The following is a 26,657-nucleotide window of genomic DNA, read 5'->3' as shown; positions in this document are numbered from 1 at the left end:
AAAGCATTTTTATGTTTATACATCTAGTTTATATTCTTACCCCAGGTGCATGTTGTAAGTACACAAACAACGATGGATATTAAAGTCATGTTTCAGATCCACAGTCGAGGTCTAGAAAATCACTCGGTCATAAACTCACAGGTCTATAAACACTTTCAGTGCACTGAAGCATAAAGTTTCAGTACAAAATGTCTTTAAAATGCAAATGTTCTTTCCTCAAATTAGCAGATCTTTACAGGAATATGTCAGGAACTAACAAAAAAAATCTTTCTACAGATCTAAAGAACTAAAACAAAAACTAAACCCCCTAACATACAATAGTTTTGTTATCAGTAATCATGGCCATCACTGTATTGTCATGCTGTGTATACTTTCCTGTCAGGGAATAGAGATTCTTGTTCTTGAATTTGACCAAAGAGAAAATAACCGTGTATTTTGTGAATGTGAGCGTCTCTTTTATCATAAACGGTTTTGACGCGTGTGCAGCAGGCACTTATTTTGACAAAACATGTGATGCACATGGTTCACATGACACCACAAACACATATGTTGAAAACACGAGCAACTCACATGACACTCTGAACACTTATTTTGAATTTGCGCCCCTCGGAAGAGCAGATAAGAGCCGCCACTGATCTCCAGACTGAGTCACAACCTAACCCACAGAACCTATAAAAAGAAGATAAATTGACATTCAGTTCCAACTACATAACTTAGATTTACATTTTTTGTCAGCCTAAATAAATATTATCATGTATAAATCTAGAAAGATATGTCTGATTGGATGTTGAAAAAGGAAATTTATTTACCTTGAGTGTACGCCACAAATTATGAGGTTTGTTGTCACATAGGATAGTTTGACGTTTTAAAGTGCCTCTAAACTTAAGGGTGTCAGAACATTGAAGCATGCACAGACAATGCAAAGCATCTGTAGCATGAAAAAATCTTATACTTTAACCAAGTTTTTTTACTTCATGCAGCATTTTTTACAGTGTCGAATATAAAGAAGCGTGAAGTGGCAGCAACATGGTCAACATTTTGCACTTAATGACTGCAGTGGTATTTATATTTTATAAATAACCATCTTTTATGGCCCTCATGGATCTGCAAATAAAAATGAGGTCATTGTTAGTGCAGAAGGTTTTTGTATGGTCACTGAATGAGTTTGTATGACAGTCGAGGAATTTTAAATCTCTAGTTATTCCTGAAGCTAATGCTTATCTAATGCAATTAAAGATTTTAAACAATCCATTTTTTGTGACATCAAACTAAATGATTGTCATGAATATAAACGGTCATATTTTACTTTCAAAATTGTATGGCTACTTATGGTCATAATAATTGTTTAAAAGACACTTTCATCCAAAGTACCTTTTGGTCATTTGAGAATAATGTTTAAAAGCACCTTTTTTGAATGCCTACAATCTAAGTGTATATTGTTAAAAAAATCATAAGTCTGCCTGATTGAAAATATAGATTAAACGTATATATAAACATAAATAGAATATACAATCATAATATATTTTCGATTTATGTGTGTACCTTCAGATAAAAACGGTTTATTTACACTCAGACCTGCTTGATTAACTGTTCTTTTTTCTGAGCCTTGCCTTTCTTTTCAACTGTCCTCCAGAGATAAGTTATAGCAAGGTGTGTTGGCTGTGTAGGGTCATATTCATAATATAAAAATCATTTATCTTAAAAAAAATGTACACTTTGTGTTTATTATAATTTTTTTGTATAGAGTATTGAATGGCTTTGATTGAGAATAAAAAAAAGTTACCTTGTTAAAATCTATTCAGTAAATTATGTTTATGTGTGTTAACAGTATATGTGACTGTGTATGTCCAAAACAATTACTTTAATATCTCTTTTATGTAAACATCATAATGTAAACCCAGTCGTAATTTAATACATGTAGGCTAGCCTACTGGGGTCTCTGGTCTTTCTGTCTATTCATTAAGAGGTCCTTGGCCTGATAAAGGTCGAAGACATCTAAACAGTTTATTGTTTAGTTTTTGTGATTTACTGTTTTCTACATAAAAGCATTGTAGCAGATAGGCTAATGTAAAGAACATTCTGGTAAAATATAACCTTAATAAGGTCATGCCAAAATTGGAATCAGTGAGTGAAATCAATCAAACGTTGATGCTCCTAATCTCATTATTAGATTATAAGACTTCAACCTGGATTTCACAGACAGGAACACATAATCAAATGTGTGTTTTACATGAGGAAGACGGACAAGGTTTTGTTTTTGAGTAGTATGTTCCGTAGTTTCAAAACACTGGAAAAGTTGGGCTCGTCCGGGATTTGAACCCGGGACCTCTCGCACCCAAAGCGAGAATCATACCCCTAGACCAACGAGCCGATACATTACACACCTTAACATTGACCTTTGTAGCTCTTGTCAATTTGGTTTTGGAATGTGTCATTAGTACGCTACCTAGTGGCGTGACAGATTTTCATAATATTAGTTTTAAACGAATGAAATTCGCAGATAAATAAATAGTTTCAGTGAACTGTATTGATTACTGCAAGTGTGTACATCACGTTGGTTTGAGCAAAGAGAACATTTTGTGGAAATACAACCTTGATGTTTTTTATATTGGCTGAGTCGGTTGATTCTGAGAGGTTGGTTTGGTTCCTGTACACGTGGACAAATATTTGCATTTTGCATCCATTGCTATATTCCAGTCACAGCCTGTCAATTATGGGAAATAATTGCTGAAAAGAAATCAGTGTTTATTAACATGACTTACTGTTGGTGTTTATATAATTACGTTCTTCTGTGATCTATTGATTAACTTTAATGTTTTACGACAACAACAAAAAACTCACATCTACAGGATAATGACACCAGATGGCGCTATTGGACACTAAACAACACCAAAGCTGCAAACTAGCGGTCCAAGTATCCCACATTCAACAACTTTTCGGATGCAGTACTTCCATGCAACGTGGCATTTCATACACTGTTGTAAGGATTCTTTACAAGGCTCGTTGGTCTAGGGGTATGATTCTCGCCAGAGATGCTCACAAGTCTCTGAGCTCGAGTCCGAGTCAAGTCTGAAGTCTTTGAGCTCGAGTCCAAGTCAAGTCTGAAGTCTTTGAGCTTGAATCCAAGTCAAGTCTGAAGTCTCTGGGCTCGAGTCCAAGTCAAGTCTCAAGTCTCGTTGTAACAAGTAAAACTCTAATAACAAATAAAGAAATTATAAACATTTATAAAAAAGAACAAAGTTGCACATTAAGTAAGGTCTTAAATTAGCATTAGGTACAGAAATTAAATTAAATGGATAATAACACTGTCTTTATTGTACAAATGAAATATTATTATTATTATTTTTGAGCAATAGAAGGGATTTTCTGTTTGTCTTGGGTTGTTTGATTAACATAAATGACACAGACTTAAGTAGGTTAATTGAGGTTACTGTCTCTTTATTAAGAACAAATAAGCCCAGACTGGTTTCTGACTGATTTCTTAAGACATAAACAAAAATGTTTTTATTAGAAAAATAATACGGTGAGATCATTTTGTGTGTATGTGCCCTGTCAAGAAAAGAAAGATTTTATGTTGGCTTAACTTTTGAAACACTTCTCTCTGTATGTGCACTACTGAGGGCACTTAAACGCGTGCTCAAACACAGGCAGAGTGCGAATTCCAAACAGTGCTTCAGGAAGAAGATGCAGCAGTCGCTTCACATAAAAACTTTACGTTGTTTTTCATTGCTCTATTCAGACAATGTATGTTAATGGACTACACTACAGTATGACACAAAGTAGCGCAACTCTGGACCTGACTGGAGCTGGACCGGACACATTTAAACGCATGTGCGTACAGAAATCTGCTCACTTGAGCGCCTTTTGCGGTTAAATTGTTTAACCATTTAAACAATTGCAAGCCTTAGAAACACGTGAATGATAAACTTACCCTATTTAAATTGCATATTAATCCGCGATTCGCATGCGAGCCGAACCGTGGATCTGTCACAGCACTACCCAAAGCTTCAGATGAATGGCACAGCAGCAGCCGGTGCAGTCGACATGCGGCTGCGCGCGCGGAGCAGATACGTCACGTGTTACGTCGTGGGCAAGTTGTAGGTAACGAGCAAGCTCATCAGACGTTTCCTAAAAATAAACATTGTTCACGAGTCGCGCGGCTCGAGTCCGAGTCGAGTCTGAAGTCTTTGAGGGTCGAGTCTCAAGTCGAGTCTGAAGTCACTGTGTGTGCGACTTAAGTCTCAAACTCGAGTCCCCATCTCTGATTCTCGCTTAGGGTGCGAGAGGTCCCGGGTTCAAATCCCGGACGAGCCCAATTTTACCTGTTGCACAGATAACCACACGGCCAAAACCAACCTACTCTACAAATGAATGTACAAGTAGCCTATATTTTGCGAACAAAGTAGCTTATAATGATTTACTTAATATTACCTGTATATAATAAGTACTTCTAAATTACAGTATGCTACTAAAGTGATGATAGTAAAAAATCATTCACCATAATTTCAATTTAAGTGTTTAGTCTGATGTGCCTCTACAAAAAAAAAATCATCTATAAGCAGGTAGCTGGTTCAAGGTGGCAGTAGCTAGTTTAAGATGGTCCTCCCTGCCTGGCAAAGCTGGTCTTCAAGCCAGCTAAGTCCAGCTTGGCCATCTTAAAAGGTGACTAAAACACATCTGTAATTTCATACTGTAATATATACTCTTTGTAAAAAGACATTTGTGACATAAAAATGAAAACACAATGTAAGCTAAAAATATGCACACTGGTACAAGTCGAGAGGGAATATGCATAATCTGCCATTTATGCATAACATCTTCATTTTGTTTTTGGAGCTCACCACATTTATATAGTAATAGATGATGTTTAATACAGTGTTAGATTCACTACCTCTCCTCAGGCTTCACATACTTAGAGAGCTGTTTTCTGTACTTTTAATAAACACCGTTGCACATGAGCCAAAACATGCACGTGAAAAGCTCAACGTTATCCCACAGTAGTTGACGTAAAGCAAGACTAACCGAAGTCTCGTCTCCACAGTAGGGAGAGAGAGGCAAGTTGATATTCTTCACATGTTTGACATTTCATAATGAAGATTTGAAATGAAGCACAGAACAAATCTGACTCTGCCCATGTGTACTCCATGTGTAACATACTTTGTGTCCAGGTGTCCTTGTCAAATTCATGCATGCGGGAATTGTGACAAAATTTTATTTGATAATCAAAAGATAAACTAAACCATAATGTGATAAAATCAACCATGTTGAGGCTTCCATTGACCACATCTTAGAATCCCTGACACTACATACACTGAGTGTCATAGTGTTCATAAAAATAAAGAAGATTGAATAGACAAAATTGGTGAATTAACATTTTTAAGGGATAGTTCATGGCAGGTATAAACACAGCATTGACTAGACTGACTGCGTTCAGCTCCAGTGGCCGTGTAGGTCATATGCACTGTAGACGTGTGTGGAGTGAACTTCAGCACACAGGAACCCCGGCTAAAGGAAACTGTGTGTTCGTTATAATTCTGTAAATTATATATTTTGAAAAGGATTTAATTATATTCTTTTAATATAGTCATTTTAATATAGGGGAAAACACAAACATATTTGTTCCCTTTTAGTAGTTTTTGAATAAGTTTCATTGAATAATATTAAAATACGTTAGGGCTGCACGATTATGGCAAAAATCATAATTGTTTAGGCGACTTTATTTGCACTAAATTGGAAATGACATATTTGAAAAATACAATGAATTTTCAAAGCTGCAGGTTACAGTATTGCAGACTTATGAGGATTTAATTATATTATTTTAATATAGTCAGTCGGGAACTAAAGTGGGCCAGTCTAAGGCATGAAACTCCAGGGCTAAAAATAAGTCCCACTCCGGCCCTGGCCACACTTAAAATTAACTCTAGACCTTTAAAATCCATCATTCATGGGGAAATTATTTAACAAATAGACAATACCTGTCCGTAAAACAGTTCTAAAGTCAACTGTACCATGACTTTTGAAAGAGGGAGCTACATATTAAACAGCTGTAATTCCTAAATCCTTCAGACAATTTGGATGTGAATACTGTAATAAGTAAAGCTGAGACTGTGCACTTTAAGCCAATATTCATAATATGACTGTAACTGGAATACATTTTCGTAAACAGCTAAAATAACACAAAATATGCCTCTGTCCAAATATTTATGGACCATGTTCACTGTTCATTATAATTCTGTAACATTTGCAATCAAAGGGGGTTTTTGTATGACGCTTCTACACTGTGTGAACACCCATGTGTTGTTTCCCTTGCTATGTCGACTCTGACAGTAATAAACTCCTGAATCTTCAGGCTGAACTTTACTGATGGTCAGAGTAAAATCAATGTGATTTCCATCCTCACTGCCACTGAATCTTTCAGAAACACCTGAAGCTCTGTCTGATGTGAGATAGATCAGGAGTTTAGGAACTTCTCCAGGAATCTGATGGTACCAGGACATACAATACTGAGTGGAACCTGTTTCCTTAATACAGTTTATTGATGGTGTATGTTTACACTGAATAGTGACAGATTGACCAGGCTGCACTGTTTGATCTTCAGATTGAGTCAAAATCTGTCCAACAGTACTGAAAGACAGACACAAAAATACTAAATCATTCATTTCCTACTATTGGGCACGTTAAAAGCTGTCACAGTTCCAAATAAAGTCGTTTTTAAGGTAAAATGTTACAGTTTTATCTTTATACTGAAGTGCTCAGATCAGAGGTGTGCACATACAGTATAAACACATATGTTTATAAATGAAATATTAATGACACATAAGTCTACCGTTAGTACCATTAATTGTAATATACTTACCCCAGATGCAGGTTGTGAGTATCCAAGCAACAATGGATGTTAAAGTCATGTTTGCTTATGGATAAAATCTGTTAATCATAATTTCTCAAAACTCACAGATCTATAAACACTTTCATGACACCGAAGCATTAATTTGCAATGCAAAGTGCCTGCACAATGTAAATGTTCTTCCTGAAAACAAGAAAATCATTTTTAAGACTTAATGGGGTGGTTTCTCAGACAGGGATTAGCTTAAACCAGTATAGGCCTCAGTTTAATTAGGAAATATAACTAGTTTTAACAAACATGCCTTACTAAAAACATTACTTGTGTGCATTTTGAGGTATTTTAGGACATGTCAGTTCAGGTTGTTTTCAGTTTGGACAGCTCTTACATTTATTTTATTCTAGGTCTAGTCTAATCCCTGTCCGGGAAACCGCCCCAATATTGCTTAATAAACTTAAGTTTACTACGTTTAGGGGTAAAATCTCATTTGTTCATCCATTCTAATTTAGCAAAATATGTTTTTGCTGTTTACAAACAACACATTCTATCGAGTACACGTAAGCTTTAATCACATCACAAGAATACAACTATTGTTATGTCAAAATCACGAGAAATTAAGTTGTGAATCGTGATCACGAGAACAAAGGGCACTGATGTATTTTAAGATATGTCAGGGATAGTTGTTTGCAATTTGGACAGCTCTTACATTTATTTAAGTCTAAGACTAGTCTAATCTCTGTCCAGGAAACTGCCCTTACGGCAGGGTTCCCAGAGAAGGTTTGGATTAATCCAGGACTAGGCCTTAGTTTTGTTAGGACATTTAGGTCGTTTTAACAAGCCAACCTTACAAAAACCTTACAGGTGTGCATCTTGAGACAAAACAACAGCACTGATCTTAAGACACGTCAATGCAAGATGTTTTTAAATTAAGGCAGCTCAAACATTCATTTTAGTCTTGGATTAGGACAAGCCCTGTCCTAGAAACCACCTCTTAAAGCACCAGAATTTGAAGTGGGTCAAAGCTGTACTTGTGCAGTTTTGTCAAGGGAGGTTTTAGTATGATGCTTTTAAACTCGACTATGTTCACCCAGTCTGCTATGTTACATATTATATACAGTGGTGTAGTGCAGGGTATACGCAGGTATACGGAGTATACCCACCTCTTTATTTGATGGAAGGGGGTATGCCACTTCTACTGGGGGCATACATTAAGAGTATACCAACTTCTACTGGGGCATAAATTAAGAGTATACCCACTTCTCCAGACACCACTACACCACTGATTATATACAATAGTAAACTCTTGGACAGTGGTGGTCGGTGACTTCTTTTTTCGTGGGCGCACGATGCAAAGTTGTCAAAAAATGTGTTCGGTACGTCGAGTGAACCTATGGGCATCATGTGTCTTGTCAAAATAAGTGCCTGCTGCAGACGCATCTAAAAGGTTTATGATAAAAGAGACGCTCGTGTTTGCCAGATACTCGCATAATCTCAATCTCCAAATGATGAAAGAAATCATAGTTGTAACTTTAAAGTTTGTTGTCATATCAAACAGTCAATGTAAAGTGTCTTTTAACATATTCATAACAAATTTTACTTAATTAAACAGATCATTAAATAAGTGTCTGAGACCATAAAGTACACTTATATTTAAGATATGTATTATACAACAATACTGCATATCAAACAGTACCATTTGAGATTATGAAGAAGTGCAGTTACTAAGAAATCTGACCAAAAAGGTTCATATATCATACTTCACTATAAAAAAAAACATTTTATTTGACATTATTTTATTTAAAATGTTACAACTTTAAAATGAGCTAATGTGTCAATTCGGTCTATTCACATGCCAGTAATTAGGGGTGGATTTTGGTCTCATAAAGAAATGCAATAGGCCTATATCACAAAATAGTATCTTTATTACAAATATGATATCTATTGAAAATACCAACATGCATGCTAAAGGTGATAAATGCAAATGGTGTAGTCATAGTGTTACCGTGTTAGTGTGCAGGAGGTTTTTGTACAGCGGCTGAATGGGTTTGTATCACTGTGGTACACTTTTGGTGGAGGAACAAGACTCTCAGTCGGAAGTAAGTAAATCTCTCTTTATTATTAACATAAGATAATAAAATAACAGAACAAGAAAACAACAATAATGAAAAGAACATACTCTACACTAAAAAAAAAAACATTTTGCTGTACTGTAAAACAAAATGCAGCATGAAGTTAAAATAACTTAGTTGTGCAGGTCAATTTTACTCCTTTTAAGTTTTTACCTGTGAATAGTTGACATAACTAATAAAACTATAGTTGAAGTTTTTTTATTTCATTTTTTAAGTTAAAGTAGCATAGAAATGTATGTTGATTTGACAAAAACGTGGCCTTTTTTAGAGTGTGTATTAAATTGTTTTTTAATCGACTATTAATTTGAGTTGTTGTATATTAAGTTATTATAACTTATAAAATATGGTTGAAATATGTCAACATAATTTAATTTATAAGTTGTAGCAACTAATCTCTTGTAAAGATAAATAATAGTAAGTTGAAATGAGTTGTAAATCTGAGTTGATTAAATAAAAACATGAGGGCAGCAAAAAAAAAAAATTACAGTGTAGTATTTTATTTTCATTGTTGCGTAGTGTACTTAAAATTTGAGTATATAATACAAAAATTTCTACTTGTATGACTTTTGATAATTTCTACTCTAACTGGTTTATAGTTTGTTAAATAGTGATTTAATATGATTGTTTATTTTTGTAATGAACTACATGAGATGCACGAAAAGAAAATAACTTATAAAAATTTAATTACTTGCAAATAGTTCAAGCTAAAAAATATTTTAAAAATAAAAATACAGTGTAAATATACACATATACACGTTTTGTTATATAGAATAAAATATACATTAAATGAGTATACATTCATGGAACAGAAAGTTTCACACTATGATCACACTACGATAATATATTATTATCATAATAATTTACTAAACTGCAGCTATCGTTATATTAACATATAGTAATGCTGTTAATCAAGCTTAATAAATGTACAAACGTAATAAATGCATTATGTCAACGAACACAAATTTATTTATTTTAAAGCCAATGTGTATTAAAAAACTTTGTGAACATTGCATTCAGATCTGCTTGATTAATTAAGCTGAAATCAAAGGAAGTGAAACACAGAATGTGTGATGAAGCCGTTTATGACTTTAAGAGAACAGAAACTTTATAGTTTCCATCTCTCTGTCTGTCTCTCTCTCTCTCTCTCTCTCTCTCTCTCTCTAGGTAATCGTCCTCCTACTCTAACAGTCCTGCCTCCATCCAAAGATGAGTTGAAACAGGGTAAAGCTACAGTCATGTGTGTTGGCAGTAAGGGTTATCCCTCTGACTGGAAGCTGAACTGGAAGGTTGATTGTAGCAGCAGGAGCTCTGGTGTGAATCTGAATCCCAGTGTTCTGCAGAAAGATGGACTGTACAGCTGGAGCAGCAGTCTGAGTCTCACTGCGAGTGAATGGAGATCAGCATATACCATCAGCTGTGAGGCCACTAAGAGCTCACAGAATCCAGTGACCAAGACCATTAACATACAACAATGTGATATAGAATGAGATAGAATGAGACGCACGCAAACTCACTCACTCTCTCGCTCTCTCACACACACACACACACACAAATTTATAAACATTTATACCTATGCCCACAGACACAGAGATCAAATGTGACAAAATTAGATGCTGCTTTGCTCTTTCATTTATGAATGAAATGTGTATCTTTCTTATTGCGTCTATTTTAGTAGATTTGACATTTACAGTTTAATCTATTTGTATTAAAGTGTCCATTTAAAAAATAAAAGCTTTGTGAATCATTAACTATGCCTGTTTTATATTTTGTTTATTGCTCTTACCTGTTATTGCTTTTTTACATATAAACTGTTCCGTTGTGCACATACACTGTAAAATTTGTTGTTGCACTAAAATTTTTACACTTAATTAACATAAATCAACTTTCTAAACTAGTGAGGAGTTGCTATAAATTAAAAAATCTTCCAAATCACGATATTACATTTCCTTTGGTGTTTAAGATTTAGCTTATCATTTTATTCTGTTTTTTAATACTGCATACAAATTTCCTGTTTCTGATTGTATTAAAATAAAGAGACTGAGAAATTATTAAATATGATCATTATACCTTTTGCTAAAACAAAAAGTTCAATGGTGACAAATAGCAGTACAAGACATTTGCACAACTGTTCCCTCTTACAGTTTTTTCGATTGCTAAACAATGGGCACAACTGGAGTCACATGTGCAAAACTCTAACTACAGTCTGCACAGCAGCAGTTCATGTAGACCAAACTCTAGTTAGTTTTTCATTGCTTGAACACAGTTTTCTACACACTTATCCCATGACTTTAACCACAACCTGTCCTGCACAACACTGTGGATTTACAGCACTTTGTTCAAATGCTAACACACTGCTGTCAAAACTGTGAACCACACATTCAAAACAGAATTGATTGCAGCCTTGTGCCTTTTAAACACTGCTGATTGCAATTTCAGCTGAAAGGCTAAGCAGGAATCTTGTTTTAGACTTGTTAGTGAATAACAGTAGTTTCTACCTTTTTTCATTACTGTAATTCTGTAAATTACTACATACAAATGTTATTGTATATAGCAATTTAGTTGAATAACACATAAGAATGACCATTTGAGATTATCCAATTATATATTTACTTAAAAAAGCTATTTATACTCTGTAAATAAAATTACTAAGAACACAAGAATGTTTTTCTTTTAAATTAAAATGTTCACTTAAAAAAATTTAGGTTTTACCAAGGTGATCCAATTTGGGGGGGGGGTATATTTTTAATATACATATATAGCCCTAAATGCCCCCCCCCCTGGTTACAGTCTTTTGTTTAATATTTAAAATTATGTAACAATAATTATAATTATGTAACATTTGCTGTGGTATTGCAGTGCAGTCTATTCAAATGGGGTTTTTGTATTATGCTCTAACACTGTGTAAACACCCAGTCATAGTTTGTACTGCCTTTGTTTCTAATATGTGCACTCTGACAGTAATAAACTCCTGAATCTTCAGGCTGAACTTTACTGATGGTCAGAGTAAAATCAATGTGTTGTCCATCCTCACTGCCACTGAATCTATCAGAAACACCTGAAGCTCTGTCTGATGTGGAAGAGATCAGGAGTTTAGGAACTTCTCCAGGAATCTGATGAAACCATGACATACAATACTGAGTGGTATTTGTTTTAACACAATATACTGCTGGTTTATGATTACACTGAATAGTGACAGTTTCACCAGGCTGCACTGTTTGAGCTTCAGACTGAGTCAAAATCTGCCCCATAGTAACTGAAAGACAGAACAGAAAATACAAAATCATTCATATCATTGTGAACATTTAAAGCTGTCACAAAATCTGAAAAGTTCTGAGATATGTTACTATTAGATCTGCTAAAATCTATATAAAAGTATTTTTATGTTTTAACATGAAATGTGTATATTGTTATAAACTTACCCCAGGTGCAGGCTGTTAGTATCCAAACAACAATTGATATTAAAGTCATGTTTTGTTTTAGATAAAATCTGTCAGTCATAAAATCTTAAACACGGGTATATAAACACTTTCAGGCCACTGAAGCATAAAGATCGAATGCAAAGTGTTTTTTTTTTAATGTAAATGTTCTTCCTCAAAACATCAGCAGACTATTTTACATACATGTGACACTTTAACTAATCTGGCAGAACCCAGAACTAACAACCACATGTTGATAGTTGCGCTTCATTTTAAGGTGTCCTTGTTACGGTGTAAGTTTAAATACGGAGTTAAAACCACAACATGTAGGCCTACTTACAGAAGATTGTTATGAAGCAAATCCATAATTGCTGATTACATTTTTTTTTAAGATCCTGTTGGGGTTGTCAATCTTGTGGGTCTGATGTCTCTATTCCATATAAAAAATGTTCTTCATGTGTGTTCATATATGAACATCACAGAAATAAACACGTGTAATTTCTAAATGAATATGAACCACACCAAAAATGTTTTGAGGAGTTTTGTTGTTCTCCTGTTAAACTGTCCTGCTTGCTTCAGAATGCTGTTTAGATTTAAAAGTTGTGCTCGTCCGCGATTTGAACCTGGGACCAGCTCGCACCCTAGACGAACGAGCCAACGCAGTTCACTCCATAACTCTGACCTTTCACATTAATTCACTGTATTTTCAGTCATAGTACGCCACCTGTTGACAAAATTTCACATAAGGCCACGAAAACGAAAGCAATTCGCTGATGAATATGAAGAGATGTGAAAAAGTATAGAATCTGCAGAATCTCGGTAGGCTTAATGCGTACACTATTTTGGTAAACGTAATCCAATCGACTTTAACGGGATTCAGGGGCATCACCAATTTTTTAAGGGGCACAACGTGCACAGCTCACAGAAATTTGTGCATGCAAAATATATTATAGAGCTTTCAGTCTTTTCCATGGCACCTACATTTCTAACAATCTGAGCGCCCCTGCCTTCATCCAAAAACCTCCAAAATAAAGTGTTGACTAACTTTTATATCAAATATTATTCATTCGGAAAAATGACATATTGGCATCATATTTACATCTGAAACGGCATGTTTTGTTTATAGTTTTTTTTAATGACTAATGAGGTTTTGTCATTAATGCATTTTGCACCAGAAATTAATGTTATTTTAAATCCATAAAGTATATAAACAACGAAAATTGCATAAGCTATAGCCATATGATGATTTATTGTTCAATAATGATTTGGAAAAAAAATATGTTTAGATAAAATTATTAGAGGAACGGATTTTTGCATTAAATTTTACCTCATATGTGAACGTGTCGAGACGGTCACATTTTAAACCATGCAGTTTCTACACAGAGGAGGTTAACTGCACATTACCCTACTGGGGTTTGGAAATGTTGTGACCGTTTCTTACACGTTTTAATTCCTCCGATAGCCAAATGCAGCAGCAACAGTAGGTAATGACGTCAGCGACTGCGCTGTCTGCAGCGCCTGCCGGCAGAATAATGTACACGATCAAAACACTATCAAAACAAAATCTCAGAAAAGTGACAAGGATGCAGCACAGAATTCATAATATTGTGCTTATTAAACAGATTAAAAGAAAGTAACAGATTAATAGACGCTTCTTTGATTTTGAGGTTGCATAAATGCATGCAAAATCAATTTGGCTCAATGGGCATGACGCCTCTGACGGGATTTATATTTAATCCACCACTATAAAACAGCGCATGATAAAGGCCGCGGTATACTTTTTTTCCGCGTCCGCGTCCGGCTCGCGCGCGCACGCGTCCGCGCAGCATTTCGAGTATACTCCCCGCGGCTACACGCGGATGGCCGCGTTCGACACTATACGCAATACAAATGATTTCTTATTCAAATTATTAGTCTAACAGGCTGTCAGGGCAGCACTGATTTGGCAACATTTACAGTACATTAAAACATTAGGATAGGAGAAGAAAAGTAACTCATCCACCATTGCAAACACAGTTTAGAACAAACAACAAGACAACAAAGGACAGGAATCAAACAAACATGCTCCAGAGCTTTCTGTTCTTGGAAGAAGTAAAAGTTAAAGAAGAAAAACGATAGTGTGTGTGCAAATGCTGTCTATTTCCTTTGTATAATTGTTTATAGTGGAGTGCACTGTCTAAATATTTTCACGCGCATGCGCTGTTGTACGCGGACTGTACGCGCACTGTCCGCGCGGTCTCAAATTTTGGGCTGCACGCGGACGGTCCGCGCGGCCGGCCGCGGACCCTCTTGATGACGAAAATTACGTCATGCGGACGGCGCGCATACGCGGACGGCCCTAGTATACTTTCGGCTTTATAAGTCGGTTTGTTTTCTGTATACGTGGACAGGTTTCGTTTATTTAAATGTTTGCTCCCCTGTATTCAGTAAAAGCCTGACAATTTATGGAAAACGAACTATTTCTGCGCGTAATTATGTACTATTTAGTTAGACCAGGGGTTTTCAAACTTTTTGTGTGTGTGGACCACTATTTGTAATCAAGAATTTTCGCGGACCACCTCATAATACTTAATATAAAATATGTCTACACAAAGTCCTGAATTAATCTGCACATCAAAATAGGCTTACTAGCACTAAAACTATAACTGGTCATCACATCAGTACAACAGGTTTCTTAACCTTATCATAATTATTTATATACATATTCTCAGTGTTGGGAAAGTTCACTTTCTACATGAACTAGTTTAGTTCACAGTTCACAAATTTTAAAATGTACTAGTTCAGTTCATAGTTCATATTTGAAAATGTTAAACTAGGTCACAGTTCCAAAAATGAACTAATTTATAGTTATTTTTTCCCATATTATTATTTTTAAATGATTGCCATTATAGCCGATATAGAACCACCACAGACAGCAATTATTTGATCAGTTTTAACACTGAAGCTAAATGCGTCAGATTTCATCTTCATGTCCAACTTTAAATCCTTATCCAACCAGGGTTTACATTAGCATTGACTGTCTTTTAATTTTTGTATTTGCTTGCACATACCTTGAAAGGCTAGCTGGGTGGGGGTCGCACCCCGGTCGAGAAGCGCTGCGAGGCATTGCGTGTATGACAACTTGCAGGTATTGCACACCACACGTGCACCTTAAATAGCGTGAGCTTAGTCAAAGTCTATTTCAAGATGCGGAATATGCGTAAGCAGCCTATGTTAATCATTAACGATTTAGGACAAATATGATGTTATTTAATGTTAAACTATTTGAGTTGCACGGCAGGAATTCCACCAGCGTCTGTGTTGTTGTGATGACGCATGCAGCGTGACTGGTGAACACCGAGTGGTGGCGGTGTTGCCAGATTGGGTGTTTTTTCCGCTACACATTAAGGCCTGTTTACAGTGTGTTTTAGTCGGGTTTTCGCCTGGAAGAATATACAAATCTGGCACCCTATTGAACGACGTTAAACTGAGAGAGCGTGCCATTCACAGGCACCAGAATGAATGAGTTCACAGTAACGTTTATTTGGCAGCAGTACACTTTCGCCCAAAATATGAACGAGTTTGTATATTAAAATATACATATTCTTATTTTGCCTTTTCACGGACCACCTGCAGTACCCTCACGGACCACTAGTGGTCCGCGGACCACAGTTTGGGAATGGCTGAGTTAGACTATATGTTTTACGATAACCTGTGTGTGTGGAGCGTTTTTATCGAGTGCCATCAAATCACCTCGTCATTCGGTTGATGACACCAGATGGCGCCATTGGACACTAAACAGCACAAAAGCTACAACGATACAAGTAACCGACATTCAACCACTTCTCGGATGCAGTTTTCCATATAACGTGGCAGTTCATACTGTACGTTGCCTTTTCACGAGGCTCGTTGGTCTAGGGGTATGATTCTCGCTTAGGGTGCGAGAGGTCCCGGGTTCAAATCCCGGACGAGCCCAGTTTTACCTGTTGCATACGTAACCACACACAGGCAAGACACTTACAAATCAGTGTTTGAGTTAAATTTTGTAAACAAAGTACAATGATTTTCCTTAAAATTAGGTAGTTATGTAAAATTTAAATATAATAATCTAAACATCTATTTATCAATGCTGTCAGGAAAAGAAGACAACAGAAGACATCTGTAATTTAATACTGTAATATATACTCTTTATAAAAAGACATTTGTGACATAAAAATGAAAACACAATGTAAGCTAAAAATATGCACACTGGTACAAGTCGAGAGGGAATATGCATAATCTGCCATTTATGCATAACATCTTCATTTTGTTTTTGGAGCTCACCACATTTATATAGTAATAGATGATGTTTAATACAGTGTTAGATTCACTACCTCTCCTCAGGCTTCACATACTTAGAGAGCTGTTTTCTGTACTTTTAATAAACACCGTTGCACATGAGCCAAAACATGCACGTGAAAAGCTCAACGTTATCCCACAGTAGTTGACGTAAAGCAAGACTAACCGAAGTCTCGTCTCCACAGTAGGGAAAGAGAGGTGAGTTGATATTCCTCACGTTTGACATTTCATAATGAAGATCCACATAACAGCAAAGGTTAACAAAACTAAGCATCACCCAAACGTACACCTAGAACGAATCCGACTCTGCCCGTGTGTATTCCAGTTAAAACATACTTTGTGTCCATGTGTCCTTGTCAGATTCATGCATGCGGGATTTTTGACTAAACTTTATTTGATAAGCAAAAGATAAACTAAACCATAATGTGATAAAATCCACCATGTTGAGGCTTCCATTGACCACATCTTAAAATCCCTGACACTACATACATGGAGCGTCATAGTGTTCATAAAAAATAAAGCAGATTTGTGTATGAATAGAAAAAAATGGTGAATTAACATTTTTAAGGGATAGTCCATACAAAAAAAATAATACTCTGTTCATTTTTCAACATTTCTTTCATACAATTAAAATACATTTTGGGCTCTATGATCAAATGAATGTTATAGTAACAAAATAGGTGGTATAGTTAATATAAAGCAGATTTTTATTATTTTTGGTTGAACCATCCCTTTAATGCAAGGCACAATGTAAGCCTTGATTGACAGAGCCTAGTAGCTCACATCACCGATATGAGAAACATGCTTAAAGCGTTCATTTAAGTTAAACACGGCGTGGCTTTTACATGATAATAAAAACAAAGGTGCTTATGTGGTACTATAAAGTGTTTCACAATCATAGTGTGCATCATGCACACTCTCGTCCTTCAGGCGTGTGTGGTTCTAGCTCAGCAGTATAACAGTCGGCTGTCAGAGTTAGCATAAAAAACCACAAGAGGTTGACATAGCTTAGTCTTGCTGGGCCAGTGTTGGAAGGGTAACAAGGCGGACGGCGAGAACAGAACAGCGCTGCTGTAGACAAACTACCAAAGTGACCGTATACCAGCTATACCTGCTAAAAATCTTGTCACGGGAGCTAATCTCCTCACGCATTATGTCACTCGGCTCTAGAGGATTACAGACACACCCACGAGACGTGACTTTGCAACTCCTCGCTCTCTTTGTCAGAGCGTGCGATCGTAGGTGTTGGTCCATACAGACGCTTGATCTGTCCTGGCCTGTCACTTTAAAGATTTTAACATGGCTCAAGAACAGCACAGTGATTTGAAAGGCAGTTATTAAGCTTCGGGTTACACTTATACACTATGTAAATTAAAAAAAAGTAAGGAGCTGGAGGATAAAGAATGGCCCTTGAATTGTGAACCAGGTGGGCTACATTACATAAAGAGGGACGGGTTGAAGGGATAGCTTACCCAAAAATAAAAATTCTGTCATCATTTAGTCAACCACTAGTTTTTACAAACCTGTATAAATTCCCTTCTTTAGCTGAGCAATGTTTGTAAAGAAACAATTTTGTAGGCACGTTGCCTTCCATAGTATTTTTTCTAGTATGGAAGTCAATGGTGCTTCAAAACTGCTCGATGAAAAACATTGCTTGAAAATATTTTCCTTTCGGTTCAGTAGAAATTAGGGAATGGAAATTATACAAGTTTGTAATAACTTGAGGGTACGGAGCCACTCGTGAAACTACCGCGTGCCCACGTGAAACTATCGCGTTTAGTTTTGTGTGCCCAACGTGAAACTATCGCGCTGCCCACGTGAAACTATCGCGTACCCACGTGAAACTAACGAGTTTAGTTTTTTTGCTCACGTGAAACTATCGCTTTTAGTTTTGTGTGCTCACGTGAAACTTTCACGTTTAGTTTTGTGTGCGCACGTGAAACTATCGCGTGCGCACGTGAAACTATCGAGTGTAGTTTTGTGTGCTCACGTGAAACTTTCATGTTTAGTTTTGTGTGCGCATGTGACACTATCGCGTGCTCACGTGAAATTATCGCATTTAGTTTTGTGTGCTCACGTGAAACTTTCACATTTAGTTTTGTGTGCGCACGTGAAACTATCGCGTGCACACGTGAAACTATCACGTGCACACGTGAAACTATCGAGTTTAGTTTTGTGTGCTCACGTGAAACTTTCATGTTTAGTTTTGCACAAGAAAAACTAAACTTAAAAAAAATTCTGCACCAAAAGGTTTTCGCATGAGCACGTGAAAGTTTCGCGTGAGCACGTAAAAGTTTCACGTGAGCATGTGAAAGTTTCACGTGAACACTGAAACTAAACTTTTGATTTTTTTTACTCCAATGTCACCTTAGGGGCTCGGTATGAGGGTGATTAAATGATGACAAAATTTTCATTTTTGGGTGAACTATCCCTTTAAGGTGTAATCGAGTTTCAATACAAAAATACTATATGCGAAAATGCCAATTCAGACTCAAACGGGCCATAGACTTAATCCAGCCAACCTGAATCACATAGTGCCTATTGCTTCATTTCCAAAAGATAAAAATGAACTCGTCTTTTAGCCCTGTACCCAAAAATCTCCATTCCTATTTTCTGTTACACAACATTTGCACTACAAACAAAATCTGTGGCATGCTGTTGGTTACCAATGTAAAACAGTTTAAACTTTTGTTCTTCCTTAAAAACAGTGGTACGAGTTGTATTAAGTACATTTTATGTGGTTATAAACAACATGCCACAGATTTTGTCAGCAGAGCTTAAGTTTTAAAACTTTAAGACAACGCTTAACTATCTATTATGCTGGTGAAGCATAGCAATCAAGTATTATTCATCGAAGTGCAAGTTTGCTACCCCTTGCGGCTAATTCCTCCCTGCTGACATAAACAAAATGAACTATGCATGATCGGTTATGTTTTACGGCTGTCATTTAGGCTTGCTTGAGTTAGACCTCAAATAGTCAAACTGTCTGTAATTCAGTTACGCAACTGCAGGATTCGATTATAGGATTTCCTCAGAAAGAGCGTAGATGATTACAAAAAAATTAAGAAAAAGAAGAGAAACGCTGGAGGAAGGCAAGTGGGTAACAGTTGCTATTAGCTCAGGATGAAGCGGATCACCTGTTTTCAGCTCGAGAGTGCAAAATATTCAAGGTAGGAAATAACGTAATACATATCAATCGTCATCAAGTAATTTTTGCAATGCAAGTCTTTGCAGACACATCATATAAAGATAAAACTGTCCTGACTGATCATTAGTTTATGCAGAGCATGAGGAAGGTCTTCTGTCGGGTCCTACATGATGAGCGAAATCTTGGACATCTCCACCTCCTCATCAAAACCACAGGACACAGGGTCGTCCAGGATGCTTCATCGTGTCCCGAAATGTTTCCATGCTTTTCCAGAGCGGAAAAAAAATCTTTTTATATGCATCAGCTTATTGTAAAAAATAACTGGAAATTATAAAACAAAACAAAATCCAGTTTCTCCGATACACTGCTGTATGAGTGTGTAAAAATCAGGAGGAGGGAGGGGGGTCATAAGGCCACCATGGTGCAGGGGTGCTTCAGTTTACATGGTAGGATGCCCCTGTTGAGCTGGTAGAACTCTACCAGGTGGATCAGGTCTGTGAACTTGGTGGAGCCATCATCAAGACTAAAGAAAATCTGCCCGTCCTCTTCGATCTAAAGATGGATAAAGATGGAACATTCACACGATGAAACATAGTAATATTGGAAAAAATTTTAATGTAACTTATTTTATGAAAAATATGACTAGAACCTTATCTTAGTTTTAGAAATGGCACACACTTGTTTATCATATCATATTTCATTAAACAAGACACATACTATTATTTCATAACAGTATTTAGTGTGTATTACTATAAAGACTCACAGGTAAAATCTGAAAGTGTTTAATCTTCTGATGATGGCACAGTGTGAGAACAAATGCTTTCGGGTTGCTCTGGCTGTCCCTCAATAGGAATAACCTACATAGCAAAAAAAAAAAAACGGGTTATTTTCACTGCCATTTTTTTAAAGCAGCATTTAAAGGTGCAATGTGGGACTTTCAGAAGGATCTCTTGACAGAAATGCAATATAATATACATAAATTAAACTGTATTGTTTTTATTACTTTAGAATCAGCCATTTATATCTACTGTACATGCACCGCCGGCCCCCTTACATTAAAGTCGCCATTTTGTGCCGCCATTTTTCTATAATAGTTAACATTGTCTCAGACGATGACATGTTTGTCCTTAGCTTCACTTTGCATTTGGAAAAGCAGAGGTGAAATGTAGACTAAGCCGTTGGTTGCAATTCAAAGTCTAACCACTAGATGCTGCTAAAAGTATCACATTGCACCTTTAAGGTAAATGGTAAATGCTAAAACATGGTAAGTGTCATACCCATCTACTTGGCCCTGCTGCATTATCATCTTGTGAGAGTCCTCCCTCATAATACGGCCATGAAACCACAACTGTGTCCTGTGGATGACTGTAGAGATAAAGTAAAAATATATAAATAATTTGACTGCTATCGTGATACATTATTAAAACTTTTGAATACTAAACCAACTATTTTAATGAAGATTCCAGTTAAAGATGCAATGTTCACCTGAACTTAGTGGTGAGGGATAAAGAGGACTTGGGCTCCCCAGCACATTCTTTCTCGGACCCCGCTTCTACAGAGAGAAATTATTATAAATGAATAAAAGAGATGTACAAAACCCTTACCCACTGCCAGCAATTTACAAAACATGTAAATACTGTATGACAGTACTCACTCTCCAGGTATGTCCCTCCTCTATTGCGGCGCTCTGAGCCTCCACAGGGTTGTCAATCACACGACCCGTTCTGCCTGAGAAATCCATTGCAACCAGCGAATTCTCCGAGACACTCCGCTGTAGTAAAAAACACACACCGGGTGTCAGTCCTTTTCATTGGAAAGAAAGGATTTACACAACTAAAGTAACGATGTAAAGCACAATTTAACTATAACAAAGGTCACCCAAATTCTACATTTATATACAGAAAGACATGCATTATAAAAATTCACAATGTCTCCTATAAATAGCTTATTAGTATTATTAAACCTCTCAGATTAAACCACTACAGCAGTAAATGCCTTTAAAATGAATTCTTATGTAACTTCTATTATTCCTTATAGTGACCTCAGTATTACCATGGTTTCTCCTGTAGTTGTACCATTGGTTCTCAATGCAAGTAGTTATAAATGAATATATACAGGTGTATGCTTTAGGCAAGGGTGTATATAATACAAGGTGTAGGCAGAATATTTATTGTAAACCACCATTAACACCACGGAAACAGCACTGACTGGCATACAAAAACACATTTTAGATGCTAGACTTTTTTTGCATTTGGCGGACACTTTTACCCAAAACACTTTCAATTCTTTCAATGCATTTTGTCAGTATCTGTGTACTCTTGGAATTGATCCCATAATCTTATAATCTCATAAGAAGAGAGCATCTCTTACCATAGGTGTAGAGAAGTTGGAGATGGCTGACTTCCTCTGCTGTGGTGTCTTGTAGTTTTGATATAGCAGAATGCCAAACTGGAAAAAGTGCAAGCGTGAGTTAACAGACGAAAGTATTAGAAGGGGAGGTGGTTTAGATTTGGTGGCGGCCGGTGACTTCTTTTTTCAAGGGGGCTCGATGTAAAATTCGTCACAACATGCATGTATCCCGTCATATGTGTGGTTCGTAATTTCAAAATATGTGTTCTGCGCGTTGAGTGATCCTGGATCACGTCTCTTGTCAAAATAAGTCCCTGCTGCAAACGCGTCTAAAGGTTTTATGATAAAAGAGACGCTCGCGTTTGCCAGATACTCACATAATCTCATGCATAATCAGAGTTTACTGTTAACGGAGTGTCTTGCGTGTATTTTGTTAACGTGTGCGTCCCTTTTATCATAAATGGTTTTGACGCGTGTGCAGCAGAAAACACGTGATGCACATGGACGCAACAAACACATATTTGAATTTGCGCCCCCTGGATGAGCAGTTATGAGCCGCCACTGTTCAGATTTGTGAAGTTTGTCGACTTGTAACTATATTATGCGAAATTATTTGGCTATGTAAACGATTTGCACCCAATTTTTAATTTAAAACATGACTCCTTTACTTAAAATGTGTCTTATCTAGACTATAGATCTGATTTGGTGTGAGTTAGTTTGTGGATATTGTTTAGTTAAAAAATCTGGTTATGCCTGTTTTTCATGTCAAACATTGAGAGCTGCTATATAGGGAATAAACCTGATATGTGTGTGTGTGTGTGTGTGTGTGTGTGTGTGTGTGTGTGTGTGTGTGTGTGTGTGTGTGTGTGTGTGTGTGTGTGTGTGTGTGTGTGTGTTTGTACCTTTAACAGTCTGAATGCTGTCATCCAGCACGTACGGCTCTGTTCGTCCTCGGCGCACAGCATCTTTAGCTCCTTTAGTTCTGTCCTGCCCTTACTGGGCTGTCAATCAAGCAAGATATCTACTGTCAAATCAAGGCACTCAAGTTAATAAGGACTAGCATGCACTGTACCTGACAAGGCAGTGGTAGGTAGTATATAATGGGGAGAATATATTTTTTGTTGTTTTGGTAATTTGAAGATCAGTCCTGAGAAAGCTGGTTGACATCACTGAAGTCATTCGAGTCCGGTACATTGCGTACCGTATGATATCACGACGCCAGCTCACCTTAATGCAGAACTGGTAGTCTGTGGGCGCATTGTGCATCTTTTTGCCGGTTGTCACAGTGAAAATGTTGCTCTCCTCCAGGTCGGACAGAAGCTGCAGGTGCCTCGGCTCCTAAACAACCCAATTAAAAGTATAGCGAAACATTACAACAACTCAATAGCCTAGAGTTGAGAGTGAAATTGTCTTTTTTTAAGTTAAATTTAGTGGGGTTCAGATATTTTGCAAAAAAATCAATTTTTTTAGCCTAAGTAAGAGTAATCGCACATCTCTTTAAATAAGAAAAAATAACATCTTTTGCTTGACTGACAGCATGAGCTGGAATGAGTATGCAGCAAAAAGCAGCTCGTGTTCTTAAAGGAATCAAGGGAATGTGAACCACAAAAATCTGACCTTTTGTTCAAATGAGGTAATATGGTCAACATGTCACAAATTTGCTAAAATTTGATTAGTGACCTAAAAATTTAATTTAATTTAATTCACATTTATTTAAACACTCAGAAAAAAGGTACAAACGTTGTCACAGTAAATTTTCAAAAGATCCTAATATGTACCATTTTGGCAATATGTACTTCTTACCAATGTGTACCTTTGAGATACAAAAGTATACCTTTTAAAAAGGTACACCCCCAGTGACAACTTTTTGTACCTTTATTCTGAAAAGTGAATAGAGCTTTTTTACAATGCTGCACTACATTAACTCTTTCCCCGCCATTGACGAGATATCTCGTCAATTAAGAGAAAACGCTTCCCCGCCAATGACGAGATTTTCCGTCTTTCCGCAATACCGCTATTATCCACCAGGTGGCGCCCTTCCGCAACTTTTTAAAACCGGAAGTATTGCCCTATGGCAAGCGGCTGCATGTCCGTGTCTGTTTTAAAGATCGCTCTGAATAAGATCTCTATGAAAAGTCCGTCATAAAAATTGAATTATTTCTGCTTTTTGCTAAAAATATGGTGTTTTTGCAAAAACCTACCCATATTCAAAAGCTGATTGCAAAATAACCACTAAAGGTAGGTTTTTTTTTTTTTGAAAGCAGAGGGTCTGTTCTTTCATTTGGTATATTGTATGTTTATATATTTAAAGAAGAACATTTTCTGGAAGGCATTAAACTTTTGTGAAAATCATGAAAAACGCTGGCGCTGGCTGGCAACTTTTTTTAAAAATGCTGGCGGTGAAAGAGTTAAAGCATTACAGAAAAAAAACCACACAGAAAACTAAATTATTATCGGTAAATTATTAATTGATACCCATTATGGTAACACTTTACTTGAAGGGGTGTTCATAAGACTGACATGACACGTTTTATGCACGTTTAAGACAACTGTCATTAAGTGTCATTTGTTCAATTATGTCATTTTTAATGCAAAGTTGACATTGTTTAAGATGTTTTTGTTATGATAACTTGACATAAACCAATACAACATAATTTGTCATAAGTTGTCATAAACTTAAGAAACTACCTTTATGGGTTAACATTACATTAAACTGTCATTTACATGTCATTATTACTCGGCTCTCTGGAATGCTTGATTCTGATTGGTCAGTTGAAACATTTGCAGGTTCGTTCTTTTCAAATAATAACCGCTCCAAAGTATTAACGCATCGCCGGTACTACTTGTACGATTTAAATCGCTCCGCGCCAATAATGATTACTGTTTGGCGCCATCTTGTGACAAACACTGGACAACCACAACATTTTGACATTAATTTTAACATGTACGGAAAAAACAAAACATTTAAACAGTGGATAGAAGAACGAACATGACAAGACACAGAGAGTTTACTGAGACTGAACTTGACAAAATAGAGCATGACAGCTACGAAGCCAACACACAAAAAAATACAGGATGGGCATTAAAACTTCTCAAAGACTGGTTAAAAAGAAAAAAATGGAGACAGACAAGTATGAAGCAGAGGATTTTAATAAGGTAATACGATCATTTTGCATCTGTGCAAAGTTCCACGGAAGGATAAAAATGTTAATTTAAAACAAATATACTAATAAAATGTTTCAAATTCATTTTCATGTCCAGTTTTTTTTCTTATGTGGCAAGTAGCGGTGTAATAAGCGGGATAATGTATAGGGAGCTGGTAGTTATTGGGAAATAAGCCCCTTCAGTGTGATACAAGACCCTCCGCTTCGCGTCGGGTCCTGATCACACTGTCGGGGCTTATTTCCCGATAACTACCGGCTGCCTCTACATTATCCCTTACTTAAGTGTTAATACTCTGTCAAATAGTTTATAACAGTATCATGAATATTTTTCTTGACCTCAATTACACTGAAACAAATTAAAATTGTCATTAAAATGTCAATAAGTGTTAATACTGTGTCAAATCATTTTAAATACGGTAACAAAATGCAACAGACACGTCAAACGATTATTTAACTTTATTTCATATTTAACTTTATGTATGTGAACAATACATAAAAAACTGACAACTAACAGAACTTGTTTTTCCTCACACAGAGGATTCTGAAATTTTCTGACATAGAAGAAAAAACGAAAATATTTAATTAATTTAATTAATTAATTGAGTGTAATTAACTGTTTTTGCAGCAATATGGACCCAACGTTGCATGGCTTAACTTAAATTGTACTGTTTCGTTTAATTTTAGGTGAATCGGTCTCCAAATGCAATTAAAAATAGTTTAATCAATTTTAATTAGTATTATTATTATTGGATATTTCATTTTATTTCTCTAACACCTGGAGGAAACTCCAGGTGAAAAAAACACTTTGAACTGAAGAAAATTCATGATGCTGTTATAAAACTATTTGACAAATGACAATTAATGAAAGATGTCATAAACGTGCATAAAATTTCCCTCATGTTCATGACACGTGTCATGTCATGATTATTAAGGTGTTATGTCAGTTGGTCATTTGGGTAAGGCGATCTGATTGTCTAAAGCCTGCATTGGCGTTTAAAAAGCTGATACATTTTTAAGACAGATCGAAAATTCAGTCCGGCAACGCATGATGTCAGCCATTCAAAGTAAATCAAAAGTATTACTGACACCCCGCGTGAATGTACCGTAGGACATTTAAATGATCTAAGATATTACTTTATTAAAAACATTTTTTATTTTAAGTCAAAAATGTTTTGTTTTAAAATGTTACAAATCCTAATATGTTGTTAATTTTCAGATATAAATTACTGTAGATTCACAGATTTTCTATTTTTTTGTTGCTTATTTGCATAACAGCTGCATAACAGCTGTTTA

General features: G+C 36.2%; 1 protein-coding gene and 2 non-coding genes across 4 annotated transcripts in view; 1 reads left to right on the top strand and 2 right to left on the bottom strand.

Annotated features, from left to right (window-relative positions):
- Nucleotides 1-2,298: 2,298 nt before the first annotated feature.
- On the bottom strand, nucleotides 2,299-2,370 carry trnap-ugg (transfer RNA proline (anticodon UGG)). The gene has a single exon. It is a non-coding gene; the product is annotated as a tRNA-Pro (tRNA).
- A 13,898-nt stretch (nucleotides 2,371-16,268) lies between these two features.
- Nucleotides 16,269-16,340, top strand: trnap-agg (transfer RNA proline (anticodon AGG)). Its single transcript has one exon. It is a non-coding gene; the product is annotated as a tRNA-Pro (tRNA).
- A 180-nt stretch (nucleotides 16,341-16,520) lies between these two features.
- grb10a (growth factor receptor-bound protein 10a) overlaps nucleotides 16,521-26,657 on the bottom strand; it is a 53,565-nt gene continuing 43,428 nt past the window's right edge. For both annotated transcript variants that reach the window (XM_065288623.2, XM_065288632.2), the window contains 8 exons: nucleotides 23,428-23,538; nucleotides 23,103-23,201; nucleotides 22,222-22,299; nucleotides 21,506-21,622; nucleotides 21,337-21,403; nucleotides 21,129-21,216; nucleotides 20,615-20,708; nucleotides 16,521-20,403 (listed from right to left, as the gene is read on the bottom strand). In XM_065288623.2, the coding sequence (XP_065144695.1) occupies nucleotides 20,257-20,403; nucleotides 20,615-20,708; nucleotides 21,129-21,216; nucleotides 21,337-21,403; nucleotides 21,506-21,622; nucleotides 22,222-22,299; nucleotides 23,103-23,201; nucleotides 23,428-23,538 (801 nt within the window). In that variant the 3' untranslated portion in view covers nucleotides 16,521-20,256. The remainder of the gene's footprint in view (nucleotides 20,404-20,614; nucleotides 20,709-21,128; nucleotides 21,217-21,336; nucleotides 21,404-21,505; nucleotides 21,623-22,221; nucleotides 22,300-23,102; nucleotides 23,202-23,427; nucleotides 23,539-26,657) is intronic.

This window comes from Paramisgurnus dabryanus, chromosome 19 (genome assembly GCF_030506205.2).
Source record: "Paramisgurnus dabryanus chromosome 19, PD_genome_1.1, whole genome shotgun sequence".
Classification (NCBI taxonomy): Eukaryota; Metazoa; Chordata; class Actinopteri; order Cypriniformes; family Cobitidae; genus Paramisgurnus; species Paramisgurnus dabryanus.
The sequence above is the reverse complement of the archived record's forward strand: the minus strand, read 5'-3'. Positions and strand labels throughout refer to the sequence as shown.